The sequence below is a fragment of the Cetorhinus maximus genome, chromosome 5 (assembly GCF_964194155.1).
Source record: "Cetorhinus maximus chromosome 5, sCetMax3.hap1.1, whole genome shotgun sequence".
Classification (NCBI taxonomy): Eukaryota; Metazoa; Chordata; class Chondrichthyes; order Lamniformes; family Cetorhinidae; genus Cetorhinus; species Cetorhinus maximus.
This window is the reverse complement of record NC_135883.1, coordinates 106,514,421-106,538,593: the sequence shown is the minus strand read 5'-3', so window position 1 is coordinate 106,538,593 and position 24,173 is coordinate 106,514,421. Positions and strand designations below refer to the sequence as shown.

Genomic DNA, 24,173 nt, shown 5'->3' with positions numbered 1-24,173 from the left:
AAGATATTCCTCCTCACCTCTGTCTTAAATGGGCGACCCCTTGCTCTGAATTTATGCCCTCTGGTCCTAGACTGTCCCACTAGGCAAAACCACCTCTCAGCATCTACCCTGTCAAGCCTCCTAAGACTCTCATGGCCAGAATTTTACGTTTGGCGTGCGGGTGCACACCCGACATGTCTGAGTGTAATATGGTGCCAACATCCCAACGTCATCACGCACTCGAGTGATATTTCGTTCGGCGGGCGCTGGAGTCGGCTGCACGCATGTCGATAACTAAAAGGCCTATTAAGGCCATTAACAAGGTAATTAACTTGAAATTTACGCTGCCTGTCCAACCTAATGGTTGGTGGGCAGGTGAAAATGCCAAGTAGATTGTTTAGGAAACCTCATCCATGAGTGGGATGAGGTTTCCTAAAGCTAATACACATTAAATAAAAACTTTATTTTGAAATTAAAAACATGTCCCATCTCATGTGACATCTCATGCCTCCTCCCCCCGCCCGCACAGGTAGCGCTGAGCATTGCTGCTCGTGATCCACACAGGGCGGGCTTAATTGGCCCGCCGGTGTGAAATCGTGGAGCGGAGCCAATCGTGGGAGGCGGTTAGCTTCCCGCCCGCTCCTGCCAAGCCCGCCTGACAAGGGGAAAATTCTGGCCTATATGTTTCAATAAGGTCGCCTCTCATTCTTCTAAACTCAAATGAGTAAAGGCCCAACCTACTCAACCTCTCCTCATAAGAAAATCCCTCCATACCCGGGATCAACCGAGTAAACTTTCTCTGGACCAAAGCTGTTCACAGTATTCTAGGTGTGATCTAACTTGTGCCTTGTATAGTTTTAGCAAGACTTCCCAATTTTTATACTTCATTCCCTTTGAAATAAAGGCCAACATGCCACTTGCCTTCCCTATTACCTTGTATGTTAGCTTTTTGGGATTCATGCACATGGACTCCCAAATCCCTCTGTGCTGCAGCTTTCTGCACTCTTTCTCCATTTAAATAATATTCAGCTTCTTGATTCTTCTTGCCAAAGTGCATAACCTCACATTTTCCCACATTATATTCCATCTGCCAAGTTTTTTTCCCCTTCACTTAAACTCTCTGTAAACTCTTTGTGTCATACTCACCACTTACCTTCCCACTTATTTTTGTGTCATCTGCAAACTTGGCAATAGTACATTCACTTCCCTCATCCAAGTCATTAATATGTATTGTAAATAATTGTGGCCCCAGCACTGATCCCTGTGGCACTCCACTAGTTACGGGCTGTCATCCTGAAAATGTCCCCCTTATCCCAACTCTCTGTCTTCTATTAGTTAGCCAGTCCTCTATCCATGCCAATGTACCACCCCCAACACCATGGGCTCATCTTATTATGCAGCCTTATGTGCGGTACCATATTGAACGCCTTTTGGAAATCCAAATATATTACATCTACTGGTTCCCCTTTATCTATCCTGCTTATTACCTCCTCAAAGAATTCTAATACATTTGTCAAGCATGATTTCACCTTCTTGAAGCCATGCTGACTCTGCTTGATTATATCATGCATTTCTAAATGCTCCACTATTACATCCTTTATAATAGACTCTAAAATTTTCCCAATTACAGATGTTAAGCTAACTGGCATATAGTTACCTGTTTTTTGTCTCCTTCCCTTTTTCAATAGGGTGTTACATTTGCATTTTTCCAATCCTCTGGGACCTTTCCAGAATCTAAGGATTCTTGGAAGATTATTACCAGTGCATCCACTATCTCTGTAGCAACTTCCTTTAATATCCTAGGATGCAACCCATCAGGTCCAGGGGACTTAACGGCCTTTAGCCCCATTAGCTTCCCTGGTACTTTTTCTCTAGTTATTGTTATTGTATTTGCTATAGTATTTATTTCTTGCCCGTCTCCCACTTTGCCCCTTGATTATTTAGTATTTTTGGAATGCTATTAGTGTCTTTACCATGAAGATTCATGCAAAGTATTTCTTCAACTCCTTTGCGATTTCCTGCTTCTCCATTATGGCCAGATCCTGCCTTAGTAAAATAAGGCAGGGAACAGTTACTTGTGGGGAAATCTACAGAGGAACAGTGGGGGGTGTTCAAAAAGGAAATGGGGAGGGTACAGGCTCAACATGTTCCCTCTAGGGTGATAGGAAGGAGTAACAAGCCCAGAGAACCATGGATGACCAGAGATATTCAGGTTACGATGAGAAGGAAAAGAGAGGCTTTTAGCAGGTACAAGGGAAGCAAATCAGCAGAGGCATTAGTGCAGGGTGGAGCTTAAGAAAGCAATTAGGAGAGCAAAGAGGGGATATGAGAAAGCTCTGGCTGGTAAAAGTAGGCAAAATCCCAAGATATTCTATCAGTGTATCAATGAGAAGAGGATAACCAGGGAAAGAGTAGGGCCCATAAGGGACCAAGGGGGCAATCTATGGGTGGAGGCAGAGGACATCGCAAGAGTGTTGAATGAATATTTCACATCTGTCTTCACCCAAGAGAATGACGATGAAGGTATCGAACTCGGGGAGAGAGACTGCGAGGTTCTTAAGCAAATTGTTATAGGGAGTGACAAGGTGTTGGAGGTGTTGGCAGGCTTAAAAGTGGACGAATCTCCAAGTCCAGATGATTTGTGTCCCAGACTGCTGAGGGAGGCAAGGGAGGAGATCGCAGGGGCTCTGACCCAAATTTTTAATTCCTCTCTGGCCATCGGGGAGGTGCCAGAGGACTGGAGAACAGCTAATGTGGTTCCGCTATTTAAGAAGGGTTGTAGAGAGAAGCCAGGGAACTACAGGCCAGTGAGTCTCACGTCAGTGGTAGGGAAACTAGTGGAGAAAGTTCTGAAGGAGAGTATCTATCTCCACTTGGAGAGGCAAGGTTTGATCAGGGATAGTCAGCATGGCTTTGTCAGAGGGAGCTCATGCCTAACAAACTTGATTGAATTTTTTGAGGAGGTGACCAGGTGTATAGATGAGGGTAGTGCAGTTGATGTAGTTTATATGGATTTCAGCAAAGCCTTTGACAAGGTCCCGCATGGGAGACTAATAAAAAAGGCAAATACACATGGGATACAGGGTAATTTGTTAAGGTGGATTCGAAATTGACTTAGTTGTAGGAGGCAGAGGGTGATGACAGAAGGATGCTTTAGTAACTGGAAGCTAGTGTCCAGTGGCGTACCACAGGGATCTGTGCTCGGTCCCCTATTATTAGTCATTTATATAAACGACATAGATGACCAGGTGGGGGATAGGATTAGTAAGTTTGCGGATGACACAAAGATTGGCTGGGTGGTTAACAGTGAGGTTGAGTGCCTTGGGCTACAGGAAAATATAGACGGGATGGTCAAATGGGCAGATAAGTGGCAGTTGGCATTTAACCCTGAAAAGGTGATACACTTTGGAAGGAGTAATTTGACAAGGAAGTATTCAATGAATGGCATGACACTAGGAAGTTTTGAGGAACAAGGGGACCTTGGCGTGTGTGTCCATAGATCTCTGAAGGCAGAGGGGCATGTTAGTGGGGTGGTGAAAAAGGCATATGGGACACTTGCCTTTATCAATCGAGGTATAGATTACAAAAGTAGGGAGATCATGTTGGAGTTGTATAGAACCTTAGTGGTGCCACAGCTGGAGTACTGTGTACAGTTCTGGTTTCCACATTATAGGAAGGATGTGACTGCACTTGAGGGGGTACAGAGGAGATTCACCAGGATGTTGCCTGGGATGAAACATTTAAGTTATGAAGAGAGGTTGGATAGTCTTGGGTTGCTTTCGTTGGAGCAGAGAAGACTGAGGGGCGACCTGATCGAGGTGTACAAGATTATGAGGGGCATGGACAGGCCGGTTAGGGAGCAGCTGTTCCCTTTAGTTGAAGGGTCAGTCACAAGGGGGCATAAGTTCAAGGTGAGGGGCAGGAGGTTTAGGAGGGATGTGAGGAAAAACCTTCTTACTTTTTACCCAGAGGGTGGTGACAGTCTGGAATGCACTGCCTGGGAGGGTGGTGGAGGCGGGTGGCCTCACATCCTTTAAAAAGTACCTGGATGAGCACTTGGCACATCATAACATTCAAGGCTATGGGCCAAGCGCTGGTAAATGGGATTAGGTAGGTAGGTCAGGTGTTTCTCATTTATCGGTGCAGACTTGATGGGCCGAAGGGCCTCTTCTGCACTGTGATTCTGTGTGATTATTATTTCCCCAGCCTCATTCATGGACCCAATGCCCCTAAAGTTTACAGTCTCATAGAAAACTGCTGAAACAAACAGGATTCCATTCTCCAGACGTAAGATTTTTTTTTTTATTAATTTAACTAACCTATTTTTTCTATTCATCCTGATTTTGCAACATGCAATTTGTTATTTGTCGTTTGTTCTCAAGTGCTACCAGCTGCCATGTGTTTAATCATCGATGCAATAATTGCAGTATTTGTAACTGTGACTGACAATCAAAAATGCACTATGATGTTTCTGGCATAACTGATGTATTTCTGTCACCACGGAAAAGTTGGAAATTACAGCAGAAACCAGTTATTACCTTGATACTCTCTCTAATCAGTGATGAGCAAAATCATGTTTTGATTTTCTTATCCTTCCCTTATTTTTAATTTAGTTTAATTTTCTTACTGTCTCTCTCTCTCTCTCTCTCTCTGGTTTTCCCCAGCACACAAAGCATTGACAATATAAGCAGCAGCTAGCTCCCATTCTTCTTGAGTTAAGAATACCACTCTTGAGTTGGCCTTTAGTTGTGTTTGAAATTGGCCAAGAGTAATTCATCCTCTGCCATTCCCTTCCGGTTTATGGGAATTTCTTGACACCTCCCCTATTTAAGATCATGAAGACACTGTGGCTAACATATAAAAAAAACACGGGCAGAATTTTGCCCTCGGATGGCGGGCGGGCCCCACCGGCTCGGCGGCGGGCGGGCAGCCGACCCCCGCCACCGAAATGGGGCCTGCCGCCATTTTGAGTGGGAGGGCCAATTAAGGCCCGCCCAGCAGCCTATGCGCTTCCTGTGTGGGGGCGGGGGAGGGAATCCTCATCTGTCAAAGTGCACTCTTTCGTGGATGCGCGCGAAAGAGCGCACTGCTCCCTGAGGCAAAGTCCTGTCTCAGGGAGATTAGTGACAGGTAAGTAAAGTCTAAAAATAGAAAAATATTAAAATTATTAACATGTCCCCCTCATGTGACAATGTCACATGAGATGGGACATGTTAATAATAAACACTTAAAATTTATTACATTTTTAAAAAACGGACATGAAACTTTATCCCGCCAGTGGGTGAAGTTTCATGAATAATCTGGTGCCCGCTGGGGCTCCTGGCCTGCTCGCCAGCCTTAAGGTTTGACGGACTGGTATTTAATTATCTTAACTAGCCTGTCAATGGCCTCAATTCGCCATTGACAGGTTGGCGGGCGGACAGCTGATTTCGCTGTCCGCCCGCCTTCCTAAAAATTTAAATGGCCCGGAATGACGTTGGGGATTCCTCCCGACGTCATCCCGCGTCATTTTCCCCTCGGTGAGCGGGCCCCGCCCCGAAATCGCCGACGGGAAAATCCTGGCCCACATGTGGGGAGCTACAATGTTAAACTCACATTCTAAAACTTTGTAGCATGTACACTTATTTTTCAATTTTTTTGCTGAATAGAGCAGTATGTTCTTAATCTAGGTGTTACATCTGACCCTACAATGAACTTTCGACCACACATTCGAGCCATCACTAAAACTGTCAATTTCCACCTCCGTAACGTCGCCTGACTTTTCCCATCTTAGCTCATCTTCCGCTGGAACACTCAGTCGTACCTTTGTTACTGCTGGGCTTGAATACACCAATGCACTCCTAGCTGGCTTCCCATCTTCTGCTTTCTACAAACTTGAGGTCATCCAAAACTCTGCTGCCTGTGTCTTAACTTGCACCAAATCCTATTGACCTATCACCTCTCTGTTCGATGACTTAAATTGGCTTCCAATCAAGCAAAGTCTTGAGTTTAAAATTCTCATCCTGGTTTTCAAGAGCCTCCATGGCCTCTCCCCTTCCTATCTCTGTAATTTCTTCCAGCTCCACAACCCTCCAAGATAACTGCGCTCATCTAATTATGGCCTCTTGTGCTTCCCTGATTTTATTTGCTCCACCATTGATGCCTGTGCCTTCAGCTGCCTAGACCCTAATCTCTGGAATTCTCTCCCTAAATCTATCACCTCGCTATCTTGCTTCCTCCTGTAAGATGCTCCGTTAAGGTTTTGGTCAACTGACCTAAAGTCTCCTGATGCATCTTGGTATTATATTTTGTTTTATAATGCTCCTGTGAAGTGCCTTGAGGCATTTTATTATGTTAAAGGTGCTAACACCAATTGCACACAAGTTATAAACACCAGTTGTTGTAGTAATGTGGAAATGCCTTATTGAATACAATCTGAAAATCTGATCAGTCACCTCCTCAAAACATGATTACATTTGTCAAATACTCCTTGACTTTAAACAAATTCAAGTTTCCAGAAACTCAAGTTAGACACATGGGTCTATAATATCTACATTCTTCCTTTTCATGCCTCTTGACCAAAGGTGTCACATTTTCCAATCCCACGCCTCAATTTTCATCTTTGAGAAGGATTAAAAATTGTGATCAGAGTTTGTCAAAAATTTTACTTTTCAAAAGGGTGTTACTTGACCAACCTTACTGAACCATTGAAGAAAGAACAGAAAGTAATCTGTGATGATTGAAAAAATATGGCAGCAGATGCATTACAATTGGCCTCAGATTTCCTGTGCTAGAAAAGGGGGAATATTGTAGTGTTTCCATTGCCTGTAACATTCTGACCTGTACAGATCAGTAGTACATAGATCCTGAGTATTTACTCAATGAATCACTTAGGTAACATATTGTGTATACATATCAAAAATGAGTATATCAGTTCTCATTTCAGCCAACCTTATCTTTGTTTAACCTGATCGAGGTATAATAAACAAACTGATTTGTGCTTGCATGATATTCAATAGCGAGCATTAAAACTCAAAATGTTGCTCCTTACCCGATATCCAAAGAAGCCCATCAGCCATACATCCTGCATGGCAGGACAGTGATCTATCAAATGATTGTACGAAAGACCACTTGTTTTTCTTTGTACAGTATCTCTCCACAGTGGGCAAAACCTGCCGCAGTTCATTCCTTCCACCCACTGCGTATAGGTATTCATCCAAGGCTCCAAGTACAAAATGCTCACGGCAGTTTTTCATAGGAGCTATCTCTGTCCAAGTGTTACTGCGAGGATCATAGCGGCATGCAGTCCTCACTGCACAAGTGCGACCTGTTGCGTGCTCCACCTCCCCACCTGCTACAAAAAGGAAGTCCCCCATGACAGCTACGCAATGATGACTTCTTCCCACAGGCATAGGACACAGCTCACTCCAGTTTGAAACCCTTGCTATGTGAACATTCTCCTGGTTCACTGGATTAAAATATCGCAGGTCTCTCACTTTGCAAATCTCACGCTTCTTACCACCAACAATGTAAAGTGTTTCTGACTGGAAGCGAGGTCGTGTCCTGATGGTTTGCCATATGGGCTGTGCATAGATGCTCTGGTGGTACTCCAAGGATTCAGTAACGAAAGCTGTGGCAGTTTCACTGGCCTGAACCAGAGGGTGAGATAGGGCCACAGCATGAAGTGTATCAACATCCATCAAACCGAAACGCACATATTGTAAGAGCTCATCCATGTACTGATACCGACAACCATGTTCCAACCATCTGACTGCCAGCTGTCAAAATAAAATGAAGTAGCTGGTTAGTCTTTTAAAGCAAGAAGATATCACAACATTTGTTTTGTGAACAATCAATAATTATAATACTTAAGACATGAAATTTAGAATTCCTGGATACTCCCAGCACTCGAACATAAACCTAGGATACAATGACCCTATCTGGCAAACAAAATATTGTTAATAGCTCATTTTGAAATTCCATTCCCTTCTTCATTCAATTTCTGACTATAACTTGGGAATATAAAAAAATGAATAGTAAGGCAGATCAAGACGTTATTTTCTCAGTCTGAAGTTAAAATCATAATTGCATTCAAGAACAATAATAAATTTAAATAGATCATCTGGCCAAAATGCCACCGATCTTTTCTTGCATTTATGTTCTTTTTAATTGGTGTGTAAATGCCTACACCTTTACTTACCAACACAAGGTTTACCAAAATAAATCAATACTGCATTATTTAATATATTACTGTAACTATATTCTCACTGTCCAGAGATGTGATTTATTATCGCTAAGTAGGAACCACTGACAAGGCTGCACTTATGCATTGTTGATCCACTTGGCAATATGTAATTGGCATCATTCAATGCAATAGGAGGTGTGAAAATGAATCCAAATAGGGAAAGGCAGGATCAAAATGGTGCTTTTATAATGCTGACAAACACGTAGCTTTGACTTTTCTCTTTCATCAATTTTGTTCTCTATTTCCCTGAAGATACTGTAGTCCTTGCTGATGCACAGTTCCATGGGTGTCAATTGCACTTGAGTGTTGCACTCAGGTTTGTACAATGCTTTAGTGTCAGGAGGCTATTCAACTGCAGAGTGCATCACAACTGAGTCACATTCTATCCTCACTAGCTGTCATCATGTGATTAGGATGCATAAAACCTTTGCCAGCTTTTCCCTCCCGAACACAGGAATATAAAGGTCAATTGCAGCACATCACTCTTCCTGCTACTCGGGCTGATATCAGCTAGCTCAGCATAGACTCTGAATTAAACCTGGGACCTCAGTAGCTCACCAGCTCACTAGATTAGCTCTCTGAGCAATCAGGGTACTAAATATGCTGCGGCAACTGAGAATCAATGGAATATTTTTCTTAAATAGGCGCAAGCTTCAAGAAGGCAATTTTTTTCTTTGGCTGGGAGCAGCATAAAACACTGTTCCATCACAATGAAATATGTGCAACTGATGTAATGTTTGCCCAATGCAATTCACCTTATCACACAGTAGTTGCTAACAAATAAAAAAAAAGCGACATTTCAATGCTCCCTCAGCTCAATAATTGAATACGCCACTGTGTCACACCATGAAAATCCCAAGCATAATCTCTTATTGATGCTCAATCCATTTGTCATTGGGGGCAGTGAGGATGCTGCAATTGGCCTCAGTACACTGGGACTGGGGAGAATCCACAGGGTTAGCTTTCCTGATCTTTATTACACCCATTAGTGTAATGATACCACTATTGTTTCTTAGCTCTAAACAAATAGATTCTGCCCTTGACCCCTCTACATATCAGGTTGCTTTTTGTGCTGAGTCCTTTCATTAATATAACAAGAGGCATTTACAACGGCGGGAGCTCTCCCTAAATATTAGAAATTGCCTGACACTGGAAACTTCAGTGGGATCAACAGTGCTGTGATCAGAAACCCCACCCGTCGAGCTTCCAATTGCCACGGATAATTCAGTGATACGTGCACGTGCAAGAGAGGAGAAAGAGTGAAAGTAAAAAAGACATAAAAGGCAAAAGCCAAAGTCCAGAAACTCCCCTTGAATGCTGCTAAACTCAATGCCAAACATTGACTCACTAGCGCTACTCAACATCAGGCACCAATAGATATTAATGCATCTTGCTGTGTATTTGAGCTTTAAAAATGTAAAAAATAAAAGGTGAGTACATAGATAATAGAGTATATAACCCCATTGAAGGTTTTAAATTTACCATGCATTTAATGTTGGTCACATTTACTGCCTGTAATGACACATTTTCACCATTTTTTTCTTGTTCAACTTTTTTGACTCAAAGTGAAACAGCAGTAAATCAGATGTGAAGGGCTATTGAGAATTTATGAAGACAGCCAACCTTGAATGACTAATCAAGAGAACTTAATAAAACAAGGTGAACAAATCAAACCACTCAAAAATGTTTGAAAAGATTTGCAATACCATTTTCTCTCCATAACAAAAATATCGCAAGCCAATAAAATGTGCAAGACAAAAAAAAACTAACATGTACAAGAAAATAAGCTACCGTATCAAAAAGCACCATTTTCCATGTTTTCCGTTAGAGGCATGGTCCTCTCTGAGCCTTGAGACTTTAGTTCACAGGGCTTCCTAGAGATATCACGGTCAGCTAAATACATTCAGTGAGGGCTTCAGATACAGTACTATGATTGAAAGTAAATAACATTTTAAATAATGATAATATCATGCTTTAAATAAAGCATGATATTTTGAATTCCTGACATAAATATATCTAAATTAAATATATATTGTTATTAAGTAATTTATCTTGATGAAAGCAAACATTAATTGTTTATTGTTCCAGAGATAGTGGCCTGGATTTTCGCCAAGTTGGGATGACATTGAAGCCCTTTAAAAATGGCAGTTGGGACCAGGTTCCGGGATTCCCAACCCCATTCCTGGGTTTCTGATCTTCAGGAGTGCCCCACCCCCCACTGCCACAAACAACCCCTATGGCCCCTCATGCCAAGCTATCGCACATACATGCCCATTCATCCACTATACACTGTCTTGAACCAATGAAACCTATAATGACAGTAGCATGTGTAAAAAAAGCTTGTAAGAAAAGTTTTTTTTTAAACAAGTCATTTTTGGGTAACTTTTTAATCTCTTAAAAAAACTCTTTTTGACACTTTTATTGGGGCGTGTTAACTCTTTGATCCTTTGAAGTTTCAATAGCTGAAACTGTAAGCACTTGAAATATCTTTATCTCATGTAAGTAAGCATTGTGAAATTGATAGCATTGATCAGAGACTCAGAGCTGACAATCCAGCAATGTTTTTTCTGGGGCTTAAGTGCTTCAACAGCCTAATGAAATTCTGGGCTCTCAGCCAAGCTGGGATGGGCTGAGACCTAGACATCCATTAGAATCCAGCCCCAGATAAATCATTGCTTGATTGACAGCTCTGGCTCCTGATCACTTGTGTAAATAAACATTGTGAAATTGACAGAAGATAGAGGTTTCAAGTGCTTGTAGTTTCAGCTATTGAAACTCTAAAAGGATCTGGATGATTGGCACTTTTATTGGGATGTAGTGAAAGGTTTTTTTTATAAGAACGTGGAAGGTTATCAATGAATGATTTTTTAAAAAGCTTTTCTTACACTTCCTACTGTCATTATAGAGCTCAGAAGTTCTTTCCAGTGTTTGGTGGGTGAATGGGTATGGAAGTGCCATAGCTTGGCATGGGGATTGTTTGGGTAGCATGCCTTGATATGTGGGGCATCAGGGCCATTGGGATTAGTGGAGGCATACCTTGGCATGTGGGCAGATGGAGCCATAGGGTTGTTTGGGGTCATGCCTTGGCATGGGGGGACTATAGGGTTGTTTGGGGGAACAAACCTTGGCATGAGGGCATTAGGGGCCATAGGAGGTGGAAGGCAGGTCTTGGTATGGGGCCTGAAGGGCCATAGAGGTTGTTTAAGGTGGCATACCATGGCATGCATAAGCACGCAGAGAAGTTGATGGGGGCATGAGGTGGCATGAGTGGGGCATGGGGAGTGTGTGAGGGGTGAGGGCCTTTCTGTTTTTTTTTTAATGACCAAGTCCCACAGCACCAAGGTAGTCCTTTTAATCAGGCCACCTCTGTACCTGGCAGCCCGTGGCTGCCTCCGAACTTTTCCGTGTGTCGGCTGGCCTGACTCCAGCCTGCACCCCCCACCCCACCCATGAAAATCCCATCCTTGTGGAAACTTTATCCCGAACTGGGAGGGCCAAGCCAGGAATTGTCCCGACTCCCGTTACCTGCCTCGAGGATAAAAATCCAGGCCAGCATCTTTCTGATCTTTCATCCACTTTTCTCACCTTTTCTCAGGAATGCTAGTCCTAAGTTTAATTTTTACTGCAAGTGTGCTGGCTCACGCTTAGGTGTCTGGGGCCCCTGTCCCCTAAAACTGAATTGAACAGGTTGCCACTTTTTTCCTTGTTGCCAACCCTCCTGGATTGTCTGAGTCTTCACAAATTCAAGATTAATCTCCTGAACACAGTTACCAGCAACCAGGGATACATGGGTGCATTTAAAAAAAAATGTTTAAACATTTTTGTTAGTTAGTTATAAAAACATTGGAGATATGGAAAAAGGCTGACTAGGTGAAGCAGGAGATGATGTGATAAAGCATTCAGGAATATGTAAATTCGAGCTGGATTTTGTTCCCACTGACGACACCACTCTATAGGCCAAAAGAATTTGAATTGATATAATGCTTTTCATGTTCACAGGATATCCCAAAGCTTTGCAGAGCCATGGATATACATTTGAAGTCACTTACAATCTAGGCAAACACACAACAGCACTTTAAGCACAGCAATGTCCCTTGATCAGAGTTTAATGGCTGGATAATCTATTTTAGTTACATTGGTTACAGTATTGGACAGGACATTCTCGTGATTTTGTTCAGTGCCTACGTCCACCAAATCAGGCAGGCTAGCAGGCAGGGTCTCAGTTTAAGGTCTTATTGACAGTGAGGCAGTTCCTCAACCAGTACTGACCTGAAGTATCTCTCAGATTATGTTCTCAAGTCTCTGCAATGGGGCTAGAACCCACAATTTTGTGATTCGGAGACAAGAATGCTATAAGCCGAGTCAAGACTGAAAAAGAGCTGTGTAGCATCCTTTACTTTATGGATATGTATAAACTTATTTATTTCAGTTACTGTGCATGTGAGAAGTTTAAACTTACTTCTTTAGTAGCCAATCGACCAGAATGGGAGGAAGAAGGGGAAATGACAGGGTGGTTGATTCCAATTAGGTAAGTGATGTTCAATGGTGGAGGGGGCAGTGGGCAAGGGGTGGTGTTGCATGGAAGAGACATGTTTACATGTGGAAGATGAGTTTTAGTCATCAAGGCAGTGTTCAGTGAGTAGCGGGGTTCTTTGGTTGATTGGAGTGCAAGGGATGGATATATCCTGAAGTGACGTGTGTGCAGGTTCTGATCCTCAAGATTATGCTAAGTGCACAGGGTATTGCTTGGCTGAGGGGGAATATGCTCCAACTGACTGGGCTCTGCTTAGTGCAAATGGGTGGCAAATGTGTTTTACGGGATTTTCTTTCACCTATTTCTCAAGTGGGGCAAGTACAGGGTGGGTATCACAATAAGACTGTTCACTGGGAAGTGGAAGCAATCTGGGGTTGGGCTATATCAATAACAGTTCCACTCCTTGGGGGTGGAAGGGATTCCAATTAAGGGTAAGGTGGCAGACCATGATATTTATACTCAATGGTTAGGTGATTGTGTTTGGGTGGTTATTCTGATCCTAGGATTTATGCTCTATTGGGGGAGGGGGTCTGTGTTCAGGACTGGACCCAATGATGATGGGGTTCTTTTCTCTTTGAAATGTTAGGTGTTCTTACTGTCCATTCAACGATGGAAACTGTTATACTTTGATTGTCACCAATTGATCTTTCATGGCAAAATATTTGTTTCTCTGTGACTCAGCTGATTTACAAAATGGCCATTCATCCTCTTGAAACGCAGTTACTCGACTTGCTGTGAGAACTTCCGATTCCTTTCATTTTGGCCATCATACAGCTGATGCACTGTTTCAAGCATCCTTGGAACATAAACGTTGTCTTCTTTCCATCCATTTGCATCTTGTAGCTGGGACTTATCCTGTGTTTACAATGTTTTCTGTACATTAATGAGACTGAGTAAATAACCATATCCTCAATGACCTTTTCCAACGTGTCTGCAGTCATTCTCCAGGGAAAGGATTCATGTAACATCACTGGATGGACAATAAGGAATCAAACCAATTTCAAAGAAGAGGCTTTAGTTTAGTTTATTGATGGTTACGTTAATTAGTTTCAATGTCGTAGAATAACATCACATAATTTAATAATTCATTGTCATTTACAGTTGCAACACCACAAGCATGTTGCGATCATATAGAGTGCTGTGTTGAAGCTCTCTATATTGTTGACCCTGTAGGACTGCCTGTCCATGACTGGATTAAATTACACATTGAACTTCATGTAGAATCGACAACTTCACTAGGTCAAATTATACATTCCAGACAAAATGTTGGGTGAGTATTGTCCTTCCACTTCCTGGCAATGACATCTACTTTAATTGCACTGGGTGGTATCAATAAATGCAACCTTCCAAGAGCACAACCTCTGACTCACTGTGAGTCTGACCACCAGAGATCTGATAAGTCTTGCATCTTGTATTAGTTTACTGCCTTATACATTCGAAAGCCACTGCAGCAGCCTCAGGCATCAGATGTCTGAATTAGTAGACTTCCTGATATCACACCTCAAAGCATCATACATTCATTGTGTAAATATTAATAAATTATCCAATTTACTATGAGTAAATCAATCACAAAGTACAGTTAGTAAAGTTTCTCAATGGCAAACAAACAATTAGCAGAAAAACAAGCTGCTATCCACTAATCAGCAAATACCACAAAATCTATCCATCAAATAATTTCTTCACTGTTTACATCTGTCATTTTTTCCCTTTGCTCAGAGGACTGCACAGTGAGACCCAAATTACATGTGGAACGTTTGAGTGCATTCACCCAGTACATTATTAGTAAGTGCTCAACAATTAGTGCACTGAGTCCACTTCTATTTCTAACTTCAGCTGAATTTGCTATGTTTCACCTTTATCATCTGCAAATGCTAATTTAGGGCCAGAGTTTCCTGGGCGGGGTGGGGGGGAGCGGAGGTGGAATTGGGATAGGGGTTCATTTGCAGGTTGCACACCCGCCGCTGATGGGAGCTGGGGAGCTGAAGACTTTTGTAATTTTCATGAAGGCGATCTGTCTGTTGGGCTGGGGCAGAAATGCTGGTCAATTAATGGCCATGGGGTGGGAGCTGAGGAGGTCAGTCAAATGCACGTTGTGACTGGCTTCAGCATCCATTGGTGTGGCTGCCATTTGTGAATTCATGTATGAAACTATTAATGTGTAAAGTTAAAATTTTCTACATTTTGGAGGGCAGAGTGGTGGTGACTAATTCTTTAAAGGAAGCATTTTTTTCTATAATGGGGTAGGACCATTCAGCCTCTTCAGTGCCACTTTGAACTGCACCTTCTCACGTTAGCTTGTGCATTCCTTCATTGAGCAGCTGAAGAACGTCCACATCCATAGAAATTATAAAAGCAGAGAAGATGAGCTTCTAAACTATTGTAATTGACTTGATGGTTGATGTGGCCGAGTTCATTGGCCTGCCTCACCCTCACAAAAATCGCTAGCGTCAGAAAGGAGGTGGCAGACCAGCACGCAGGCCATCAGCGCCATTTATTTTGGTCAACCGCCTCTGGCTAACAAAAATCCAGCCCATAAGGTTTTTTCATCTTTACACAGCCCTTTGCTTGAATTTTGCCTTGGTCACCTTTGTCGGTACAGCATGCTGCTTATGTCTTGTCCTGTTAGTTCTTTGAGGAAATAATGAATTCAGAATATTTGCCATTCTGTGCTTAATTTAAGTCCCACTACATTTATGATTTTTCCCTTTTCTTTGACTGCCCTCTTACAATTGTAGCACTAAAGCATTATTTCTATTATGTTTTGTCTTGTAGTTCCAGTCCTGTTTCCAGACCTCCTTGCTTCTTTGATCACCCGTTGAACATGCATATTTCATATGCTTGTTGTTTAATTTTTCATGAATGTGGGTTTTTATAGAGTTTGAGATATAGCATGAAATTTTTTCATTCATTAATGGCATCAAGCATTGCTGACATTTGTTGCCATCCATATTCGCCTTCTTGAATCGCTGCAGTCCATGTGGGTGTAGGTACAACCTCAGTGCAATTAGAGGGAAAGATCCAGTGAAGGTACAGCATTCTAATTCCAAATCAAGAAAGTGAGTGGCATAGGGAGGAGCTTGCAAGTAATGGTGTTCCCATGCTTCTGCTGCCCTTGTCCCTCCAGGTGGTAGAGGTCGTGGGTTTGGAAGGTGCTGTTGAAGGAGTCTTGATGAGTTGCTGCAGTTCATCTTGCTGCCACTGTACATTGGTGGTGGAGGGAGCAAATGTTGAAGGTGACTGGTGAGGCGCTGATCAAGTGGGCTGCTTTGACCTGGATATTTTTGAGCATCGAGTATTCCATCATACTCTTGATTTGTGCCCTTTAGGTGATGGACAGGCTTCAGGAATTCAGGAGATGAGTTACTTGTACAGTTCCCAGCCTCTGACCTGCTCTTGCTGTCACAATATTTATATGGCTGGTCCAGTTAAATTTTTGGTAAATGATAATCCCCACGATGTTAATGGTGGGGGATTCAGCATTGGGAATGCCATTAAATATCAAGGGAGATGGTTAGATTCTCTCTTTTTGAAGATGGCCGTTGCTACTTACCAGTCCAAGCCTGAATGTTGTCCAGGTCTTGCTGCATGCAGGAATAGTCTGCTTCAGTATTTGGGATTTGTGAATAATATTGAACACTGTATAATCATCAGCAAACATCCCCATTTCTGACCTTATTTTGGAGGGAAGATGAAGAAACTGAAGATGGTTGGGCCCAAGATATTACCTGAGGAACACCTGCAATGATGTCCTGGGGCTGAAATGATTGGCCTTTAACGAACACAACCACCTTCCTTTGAGCTAGATATGACTCCAACCAATGGAGAATTTCCCCCTTGATTCACAGAGACTTCAATTTGCTAGTTCTCCTGTTGCCACATTCAATCAAACATTTCCTTGATGTCAAGGGCAGTCACTCTCACCTCACCTTTTGGTTTCAGGTCTTTCATGTGTGTGTGGACCAAGGCTGTAATGAGGTCAGGAGCCGAGTTGTCCTGGTGGAACCTAAACTGAGTGCGGGTGGCCAGGTAATTTCTGTTTTAGTTCAGCTTGATGGCACTGGCAATGACATCTTCTGTCACTTGTTGATGATTGAGAGCAGGCTGATGAGGTAATTAGCCAGATTGGATATCACGTGGAGCGAACTGAATTGAAGAATTGGCAACTGTGATGTTGGGGACCTCAGGAAGGGGAGGCAGTAATAGATCATCCGCTGGGTACTTGAAGATGGTTGCAAATGCTTCAGCCTTGTCTTTTTGCACTGACATGCTGGGATCCCCCAACACTGAGGTTGCTCATGTTTGAGGACCCTCCTCCCCCAGTTAGTTGCTTAATTATCTAGCACCATTCACAACTGGATGTGGCAAGGCTCAGCTTTGATCTTATTCTTTGGCTGCAAGACTGCTTGCTCTATTTCATGCTGCTTCCACTGTTTAGCATGGATATAGTCCTGTGTTGTAGCTTCACCAGTTTGACACCTCACTTTTGGGAATGTCTGTTCCTTGCATGCTCTCCTGCAGTCTTCATTGAACCAAGATTGATGGTAATGATAGAGGGGGGACATGTCAGCAATGAGGCTATAGATTATGGGTGAGTACAATTCTGCTGCTGCTGATGGTCCAGTTTTGAGCCGCTAGATCTGGTCTGAAGCTGTTGCATTTAGCATGGTGGGAGTGCCACACAAGACAATGGAGGGTAAGCTCAGTGTAATGACGGGACTTACTCTTCACAAAGACTTTGTGGCGATCATTCCGAACTACAATATCATGAACAGATGCATCTACAACATTTAGACTGGTGAAGGATGAGGTTCAGCAGGTTTTTCCCTCTTGTTAGTTTTCTCACCACCTACAGCAGGACCAGGCTGGCAGATATTTCCTTCAGGACCTGGCCAGGGTAATTTCCACATATAGCTTATCAACCTAGTTTTTTTTATAGGGGAAATATAAAAAAGATGGGGGGTTTGAGGAAATGAAAAACTTTATTTTATAACTCACGACAGGCTGAAGAATTTTAACTCGGGGTATTGAAAAGACAATAGCCACCAAGAAAAGTTCAGCAGTGGCCTCAGGCCATTTGAACACTTGGGGTTCACTTAAATCGCGCTGAAGTGTCTCATACTCAAAGCTGATAGGAATGATGTCAACATTGGCGGCTGCGGGCAAGAATTGAGGTGAAGTGAGATATAACCACCATTGAAGCCCTTTCCATGGAGGTAGTACCGAGACACTCCTGGTGATGAACATTGAAGTCCCCCGCCCAGAGTGCAGTCTATGCCTTCACTATCATCAGTGCTTCTTCCAAGTAGTGTTCAACATGGAGGAGGACTGATTCATCGGCTGAGGGAGGGTGATAGGTGATAATCAGCAGGAGGTTTCCTTGCACTGTAATTTTTGCCTTGCTTCTGTATAACTACAATTCCAAATCTGACAGAAAATTTACAAATGAAAATTGAGATGAAAAAACACAAGCAAATTTTAAAGGTTTTTATTTGGGTTAAACTATTAAATACTAATCCTGTCCTGATTATGTTGCTTGGAATGCAATTTTGCTTTGGCACTGTTAAGGGTGACTAAGGGTGGCTGAATCAAAACCATTTTGTTGTTGAACTTGAGCATTGTGGCTGTAACTAGTCAGTTAGATCATGGCTAACGACTATAGGGGTAGAGAGGCAGGTCAAGACAAAATACTGAGTAGGAAGTACCTGCCTTCAATGGCAGCATCAACAAAACTTGTAAACCCACTGTAGGAAATGAAGGAGAAAAAAAGGAAGAAACTGAAAAGATGGACAGTTATATCTCACTTCATCTCAATTCTTGCCCCCACCCGCCAACGTTGACATCATTCCCAACATCTTTGAGCGTGAGACACTTCAGCGCGAATTAAGTGAACCCCAAGTGTTCAAAAGGCCCAAGGCCACTGCTGAACTTTTCTTGGTGTTTATCATCTTTCCAGCACCCCAAGTTAAAATTCTTCACCCTGTCGTGAATTATAAAATCAGTTCTTATATGCCCTCATATCTACCCCCATCTTTTTTATATTTCCCCTATAAAAAAAGCTGACCACCTGACAGCAGTAACTAGGTTGGTAAACCATATGTTGAAATGACCCTGAAGGTTTTCCCTGCATAGCCTGAATTGACTGACAACCTCCTTTACAGAGAAAGCTAAACAGAAGTCGCAGCCAACTCCACAGCACTTCTGTTCAAAGGCTGTGAAGGTCACAGCCAAGCAAATGAACTTCCTCCTCAAGGCAGAAATAAATAAATCGCAAGGAAAGAAACTAAAATGCAATTTCTAGCTTTCAAGGCACGAACTGTAAATGACAATGATTGACAGCTGAGCTATATCCATGCAATATCTGAGATAGCACGTTCTCATTTACCTCAGTGTAGCTAGCAAGCACATATTAAACATCCGTCTGATGCCCAAATTAACCTTCTCAGGAAACTGAAAGAGGCACAAACTATCATAATCAGCCTTTCATTATCACAGCAGCCTCTAGTTAAAGGGTCAGAATAATTGTGCCATCAGAGCAATGATTGTTTTCAATCAACAGACGGCTGGAATGACAGGTCTGTGATTGAATAGTTTGATGAAACTGCACTAGGCCTAATCAGGCCAGATGAAAGGGAGGCATGATTGGTGCAAATGAACATTCACGGCTCTTCTCTTCATTTACAATCTGAAATTACACTTAAATTATAGTTTTTTTTTGAGTATCTTAAAGGGGGTTGTTTGATTTGTTATGAGTTATGACAGCTGAGTGTTATAAAACATAGGATGGGATATCAGATCTTGCAACAACTACTGTAATGTTTACATAAATCCTTTAGAAGTTAAATTTTAACTCCACAAGGTCACAAGAAATAAGGACTGACTTATCCTCGCAACATTGTAACACTTTAACAGAACTATCAAAGCAAAAATAATTATAGTAGGTAGAGTCAATTTAAGCTAACCAAAATGAAAGGCCTTTAATCATCTGACAGACTATACCTTTTACAGCATACTTTGTTTTTCAAAAAGCTAGCCAATGATATACACAAAGAATAAAATCAGCTTCCTTTGCCACTGAGGGTAAAGTTTGTTGCTAGGAAATAAATTATGATATTTCTGAACTTTTATTTATAGCATTAAGAAAGAAAGAACTTTCATTTATATAGCATCTTTCATGATCTCAGGATATCCAAAGCGCTTTACAACCAATGAAATAATGTTGAAATGTAGTCAGTGCTGTAATGTATGAAATATAGCAATCAATTTGCACACAGCAAGCTCCCACAAACAGTAATGTGATAAATGGCCAATTAAACTGTTTTAATAATGTATAGTTAAGGAGTAGATATTGGCCAGGAAACAGGGGAGAATTCCCTTTCTCTTCTTTTAGATAGTGCCACAGGGCGGCAGTTTAATGTTTCATCCAAAAGAGTGCACCTTTGACAGTACAGAACTCCCTCAGTATTGCACTGGATTGTCAACAGAGATTGTGTGCTCAAGTGTCTGGACTTGGGGTTGACCAGCAAGCCATGGCTAACACTTAATTAGTTTCATTTCCAATAGCTATGTTACTCCCTTTTGAATTGCCTTCACAAGGCACTATGATTTCTTATATAGCTCAGTGTTCAGTGTTTCGTATCAACCTTGTTAAAAGCATTGTTCCCACACCAGCAATTTTAAAATTTCTTTTGCACCTTCGTAATGCCCTAAATGTGCTTCATAACAATAAATATCTTGAATGTGTCTAAACTTTAAAGGAAAAAAAATATCAGAATGCATATTCAGAAAGTCATTAAATATTCACTTCTCTGCAGTAGAAGTTCATTAGATTGCAGCTCATGAATAAACACATTTTAAAATAGAATACAATTCATTGTCAATGCCTGTTCTGATACTTACTTCATGAAGTTATCTCCATCCTCTAATTAATTATCTGGATAACATTCAACTCAGAGTACCATTGCTAAATTACCTTGTCCAAAGTGCAATCACGCTGGTAAACCCAAAGAAAAGATGTACAGCAGTAGTACTGCCTGTGTTCGATATTAGAAAATCACATCTAAATTTAACCTGACTGAATCCGTGGTGGAACCATGCTAATCTTCAGAGTGTTAAGTTTCGAATTACAATGAAAATGGTTAAAAACTTAGGACACCTTTTCCCAATGTGTTTTTACCTCCAGGATGAACAGTGCAGCCTTAGGATAAGAGACTAGGTTCGAAAAGTGCTCGTTTTAAAGTAAATTACAAAATAGAGTATATGAGATCGGAAATAAAAATGGAAGAGAGATTGAATCATAATGAGAGAATGGGGGGAAGATAGGGTGAACACAAGAGTTTGCTGTTTTTAGTTTACATAATCTGGACTAGAATAATCGGGATGCTCCTGTCATTTAAGCAGTTTTATTCATATAATGTTATCAGTTTTTTTTCAGTGCCACAATGTAAGCTGAAAATTTTAAAAGGCTGGCCGGTTCAGGGAAACTAAAATCCCCTGGTGCTACTGGCAGCCTATGGGTTAACACAACTTACTATTTACTGAGTTCAAAATATTATTTTTAATGGAATCTAAATTAATTTCTTAATATATTAGTAGGTAGAAATTCATCTGCGTAAGCAGCACACATCCCAACCAGAAGACTGGTTTGAAGTTAGACCTCAGGACTTATCAATATTTTATACAAGAGAGTCTGGGTTGAAGATATGTCCTGGGGAACACAACGGGTGTCAGTGATCACAACGACTGCAGAGTCAGGGGAGAACTCCGGCTCCTGCTCCTCCTGGAATCTCAGCAAGGCTTTTTAAAAATTAATTTGAAAAACATTCCTTTGGTTGGCAGCCACAGTCCCACTGAAGAATTCTGCAAGTGCGTCCTCTGTTCAAAGAGAAACGTGGGTCCTTAATTAGCATATGCAAGGGGTCCAATACCTTGTCTTTTTACTAATTCTTGGTGTGAGCATTGCAGTCGTGGCCAGCTTTTATTGTCCATCCTCGTTGCCCCATGAGAAGGTGGTGGTGAGCTGCCTTTTTGAACTACTGCAGTCTATAGGTACACCCACATTGCTGTCAGGAAGGGAGTTCCAAGATTTTGATCCTTCTGCGATAGTGAAGGAACGGCAATATATTTCCAAGTCAGGATGGTGTGTGGTTTGCAGGGGAACTCGCAGGTGGTGGTGTTCCCAGGTGTCTGTTGCCCTTGTCCTTCTAGGTGGTAGAGCTCACAGCTTTCAAAGGTGCTGTTGAAGGAGCTTTGGTGAGTTTCTGCAGTGCATCTTGTAGACAAGATTGCTGTCACTGTGTGTCAGTGGAGGAGGCGGTGAATGTTGAAGGTGGTGGATGGGGTACCAATCAAGCTGGCTGCTTTGTCCTTGATGGTGTCGAGCTTCTTGAACATTGTTAGAGCTGCACTCATCCAGGCAAGTAGAGAGCATTCCATCCCACCCCTGACTTGTGCATTGTAGACGGCAGACAGACTTTAGGGAGTCAGCAGGTGAGTTACTTGCTGCAGAATCCCCAGCCTCTGACATACTCTTGTAGCCACAGTATTTATATGATTGGTCCTGTTAAGCTTCTGTGTTATGATATGGCAGGTGGTATTTGCCAGGCTGATCAAATCTACAAGGGAAACTTGGCTACACCATCACAACGATTTTGCAATTTGTATTTATTACGAGAAGGCTTGTGCACTGAAGTCAGAAGTAATGAGTCCACTACCACCTTTAGAGGTTTTAAAGATTGAATTAAAACATTTATTAACAAAAGAAGAAAAAACTTAAACACACACAAGATTACAGTTACACAGTTATAACAGTTCCCAAACTTTCTACTTAACCAGACTCCCAACTGCACTCCCACTTAAGGGAACAGACCAAATAGATTCCAAATTTATAAAGTCATCCAACAACATTACAAGCACCCACTCAGGCTTCTAAATGCTTTTAACATAACTTTCATTATGGAACAGCAAACTTCTGCAGGGTGGCTAGAGGCTTTTTCCCCAAGTCTGTTTCACAATCACTTTTCCAGGTCTCACATGGCCACACCTCACACAGCCTTCCATCCTTCTTCAAATATACTTTAACCCTTTTTGATCTGTAAATACCATTGTTTCAGCTTGCCTTTAGAAGTTACTTTTCCCAGAGTATAAAAATCTTTCATGTTCTCATTATGACCAGCACATTTGGGAAAAATCAACGTAATAACCTTTCCTTATTTATCTTGCCAGTTGTAAACATTTTCCATGTCCCTTTGAAAATCAAACACTTCTCCACTTATCTAAAAATGCACTTTTCATTCACACCGTATCTGCTGACCTCACTCCTAGCTTACTCATCTCCAATTCAAATGCCTGTTTTACATCTAACTTCTTTGCTAATTTAAACCTTGCAGTCTATCCGCCTCCAGTTTAATTAAATTAGCCACACACACAGAACCATCCACACACACACACACACACACACACATAAGCCTGCTTTAAAGTATCCCACAATAATATTAGGAAAAATATGATAGTTCCTTGACACTATTCAATGGTAATCCCCAGGATGTTGATGGTGGGCTATTCAGTGATGGTAATGGCATTGAATGTCTGTTATGGCACAGCGGATGGTAAATGCCGAGCTTCTCAAATCCCAGAGGGATACTTGAAACAGCTGCCACAACTGGTTTGCAATTTGCATTTTTATTTCGAGATGCATGCCTTGAATTCAGTAGTAATAAGTCCACCAAGTCTTAGAGATTTTTTTTACAAAACTAAATTAAACATTTATTAATAAAAGAAATTATTTTAGTCACATACATTGGTCTACAAATTGCCATGTTAACTCCTAAATCCCCTAATTAATCTAGCTCTCAGTTACACCTCTATTAAGGCAACAGTAAAACAACATAGATTTCAACAGGCCCAGGCAAAGCACACAATACACTGGACAGTGATAATTAAAATGGATTCTCTTAGCTTCGGTTCCTGGATTAGCAGCTTGGTATATAGAAGCTGGAGACTTTTCGTACTTGCTGGATCTTAGAATGCCTTCTTCCTTACACATAACCTCATCTTCTTTATACATGTTTCTCCACTTTTAATGTAAATTCAATTGTTCAATTTTTGCAAAATGCAAAAATATGTCTTTGCATCTTTACTTTTTCCATAATATAAATCGTTCAAAGTACTCATATTATCAGTAATCCTTGGGAAAAATAAACACACTGGGCTGAATTTTGCCGTCGGCGAGCAGGGGGGCAGGGCCCGCTCGCCGACACGTAAAATGATGCGGGATGAAGTCAGAGGTTCCACCCGACGTCATCCCATCCCATTTAAATTTTCAGGAAGGCGGGGGCGCAGCAAAATCAGCTGTGGGCCCACTGACCTGTCAATGGCCAATTGAGGCCATTGACAGAATCATTGAAACAATTAAAGGACCGGCCATCCGCGGGCAGGACA

The 24,173-nt window shown here is 41.8% G+C and overlaps 1 protein-coding gene across 1 annotated transcript in view; it reads right to left on the bottom strand.

The window, feature by feature from the left end:
• klhl32 (kelch-like family member 32) overlaps positions 1-24,173 on the bottom strand; it is a 251,413-nt gene that overhangs the window by 38,089 nt on the left and 189,151 nt on the right. Inside the window, exon 6 of the mRNA XM_078541315.1 lies at positions 7,010-7,736. Coding sequence (XP_078397441.1) covers positions 7,010-7,736 — 727 coding nt within the window. The remainder of the gene's footprint in view (positions 1-7,009; positions 7,737-24,173) is intronic.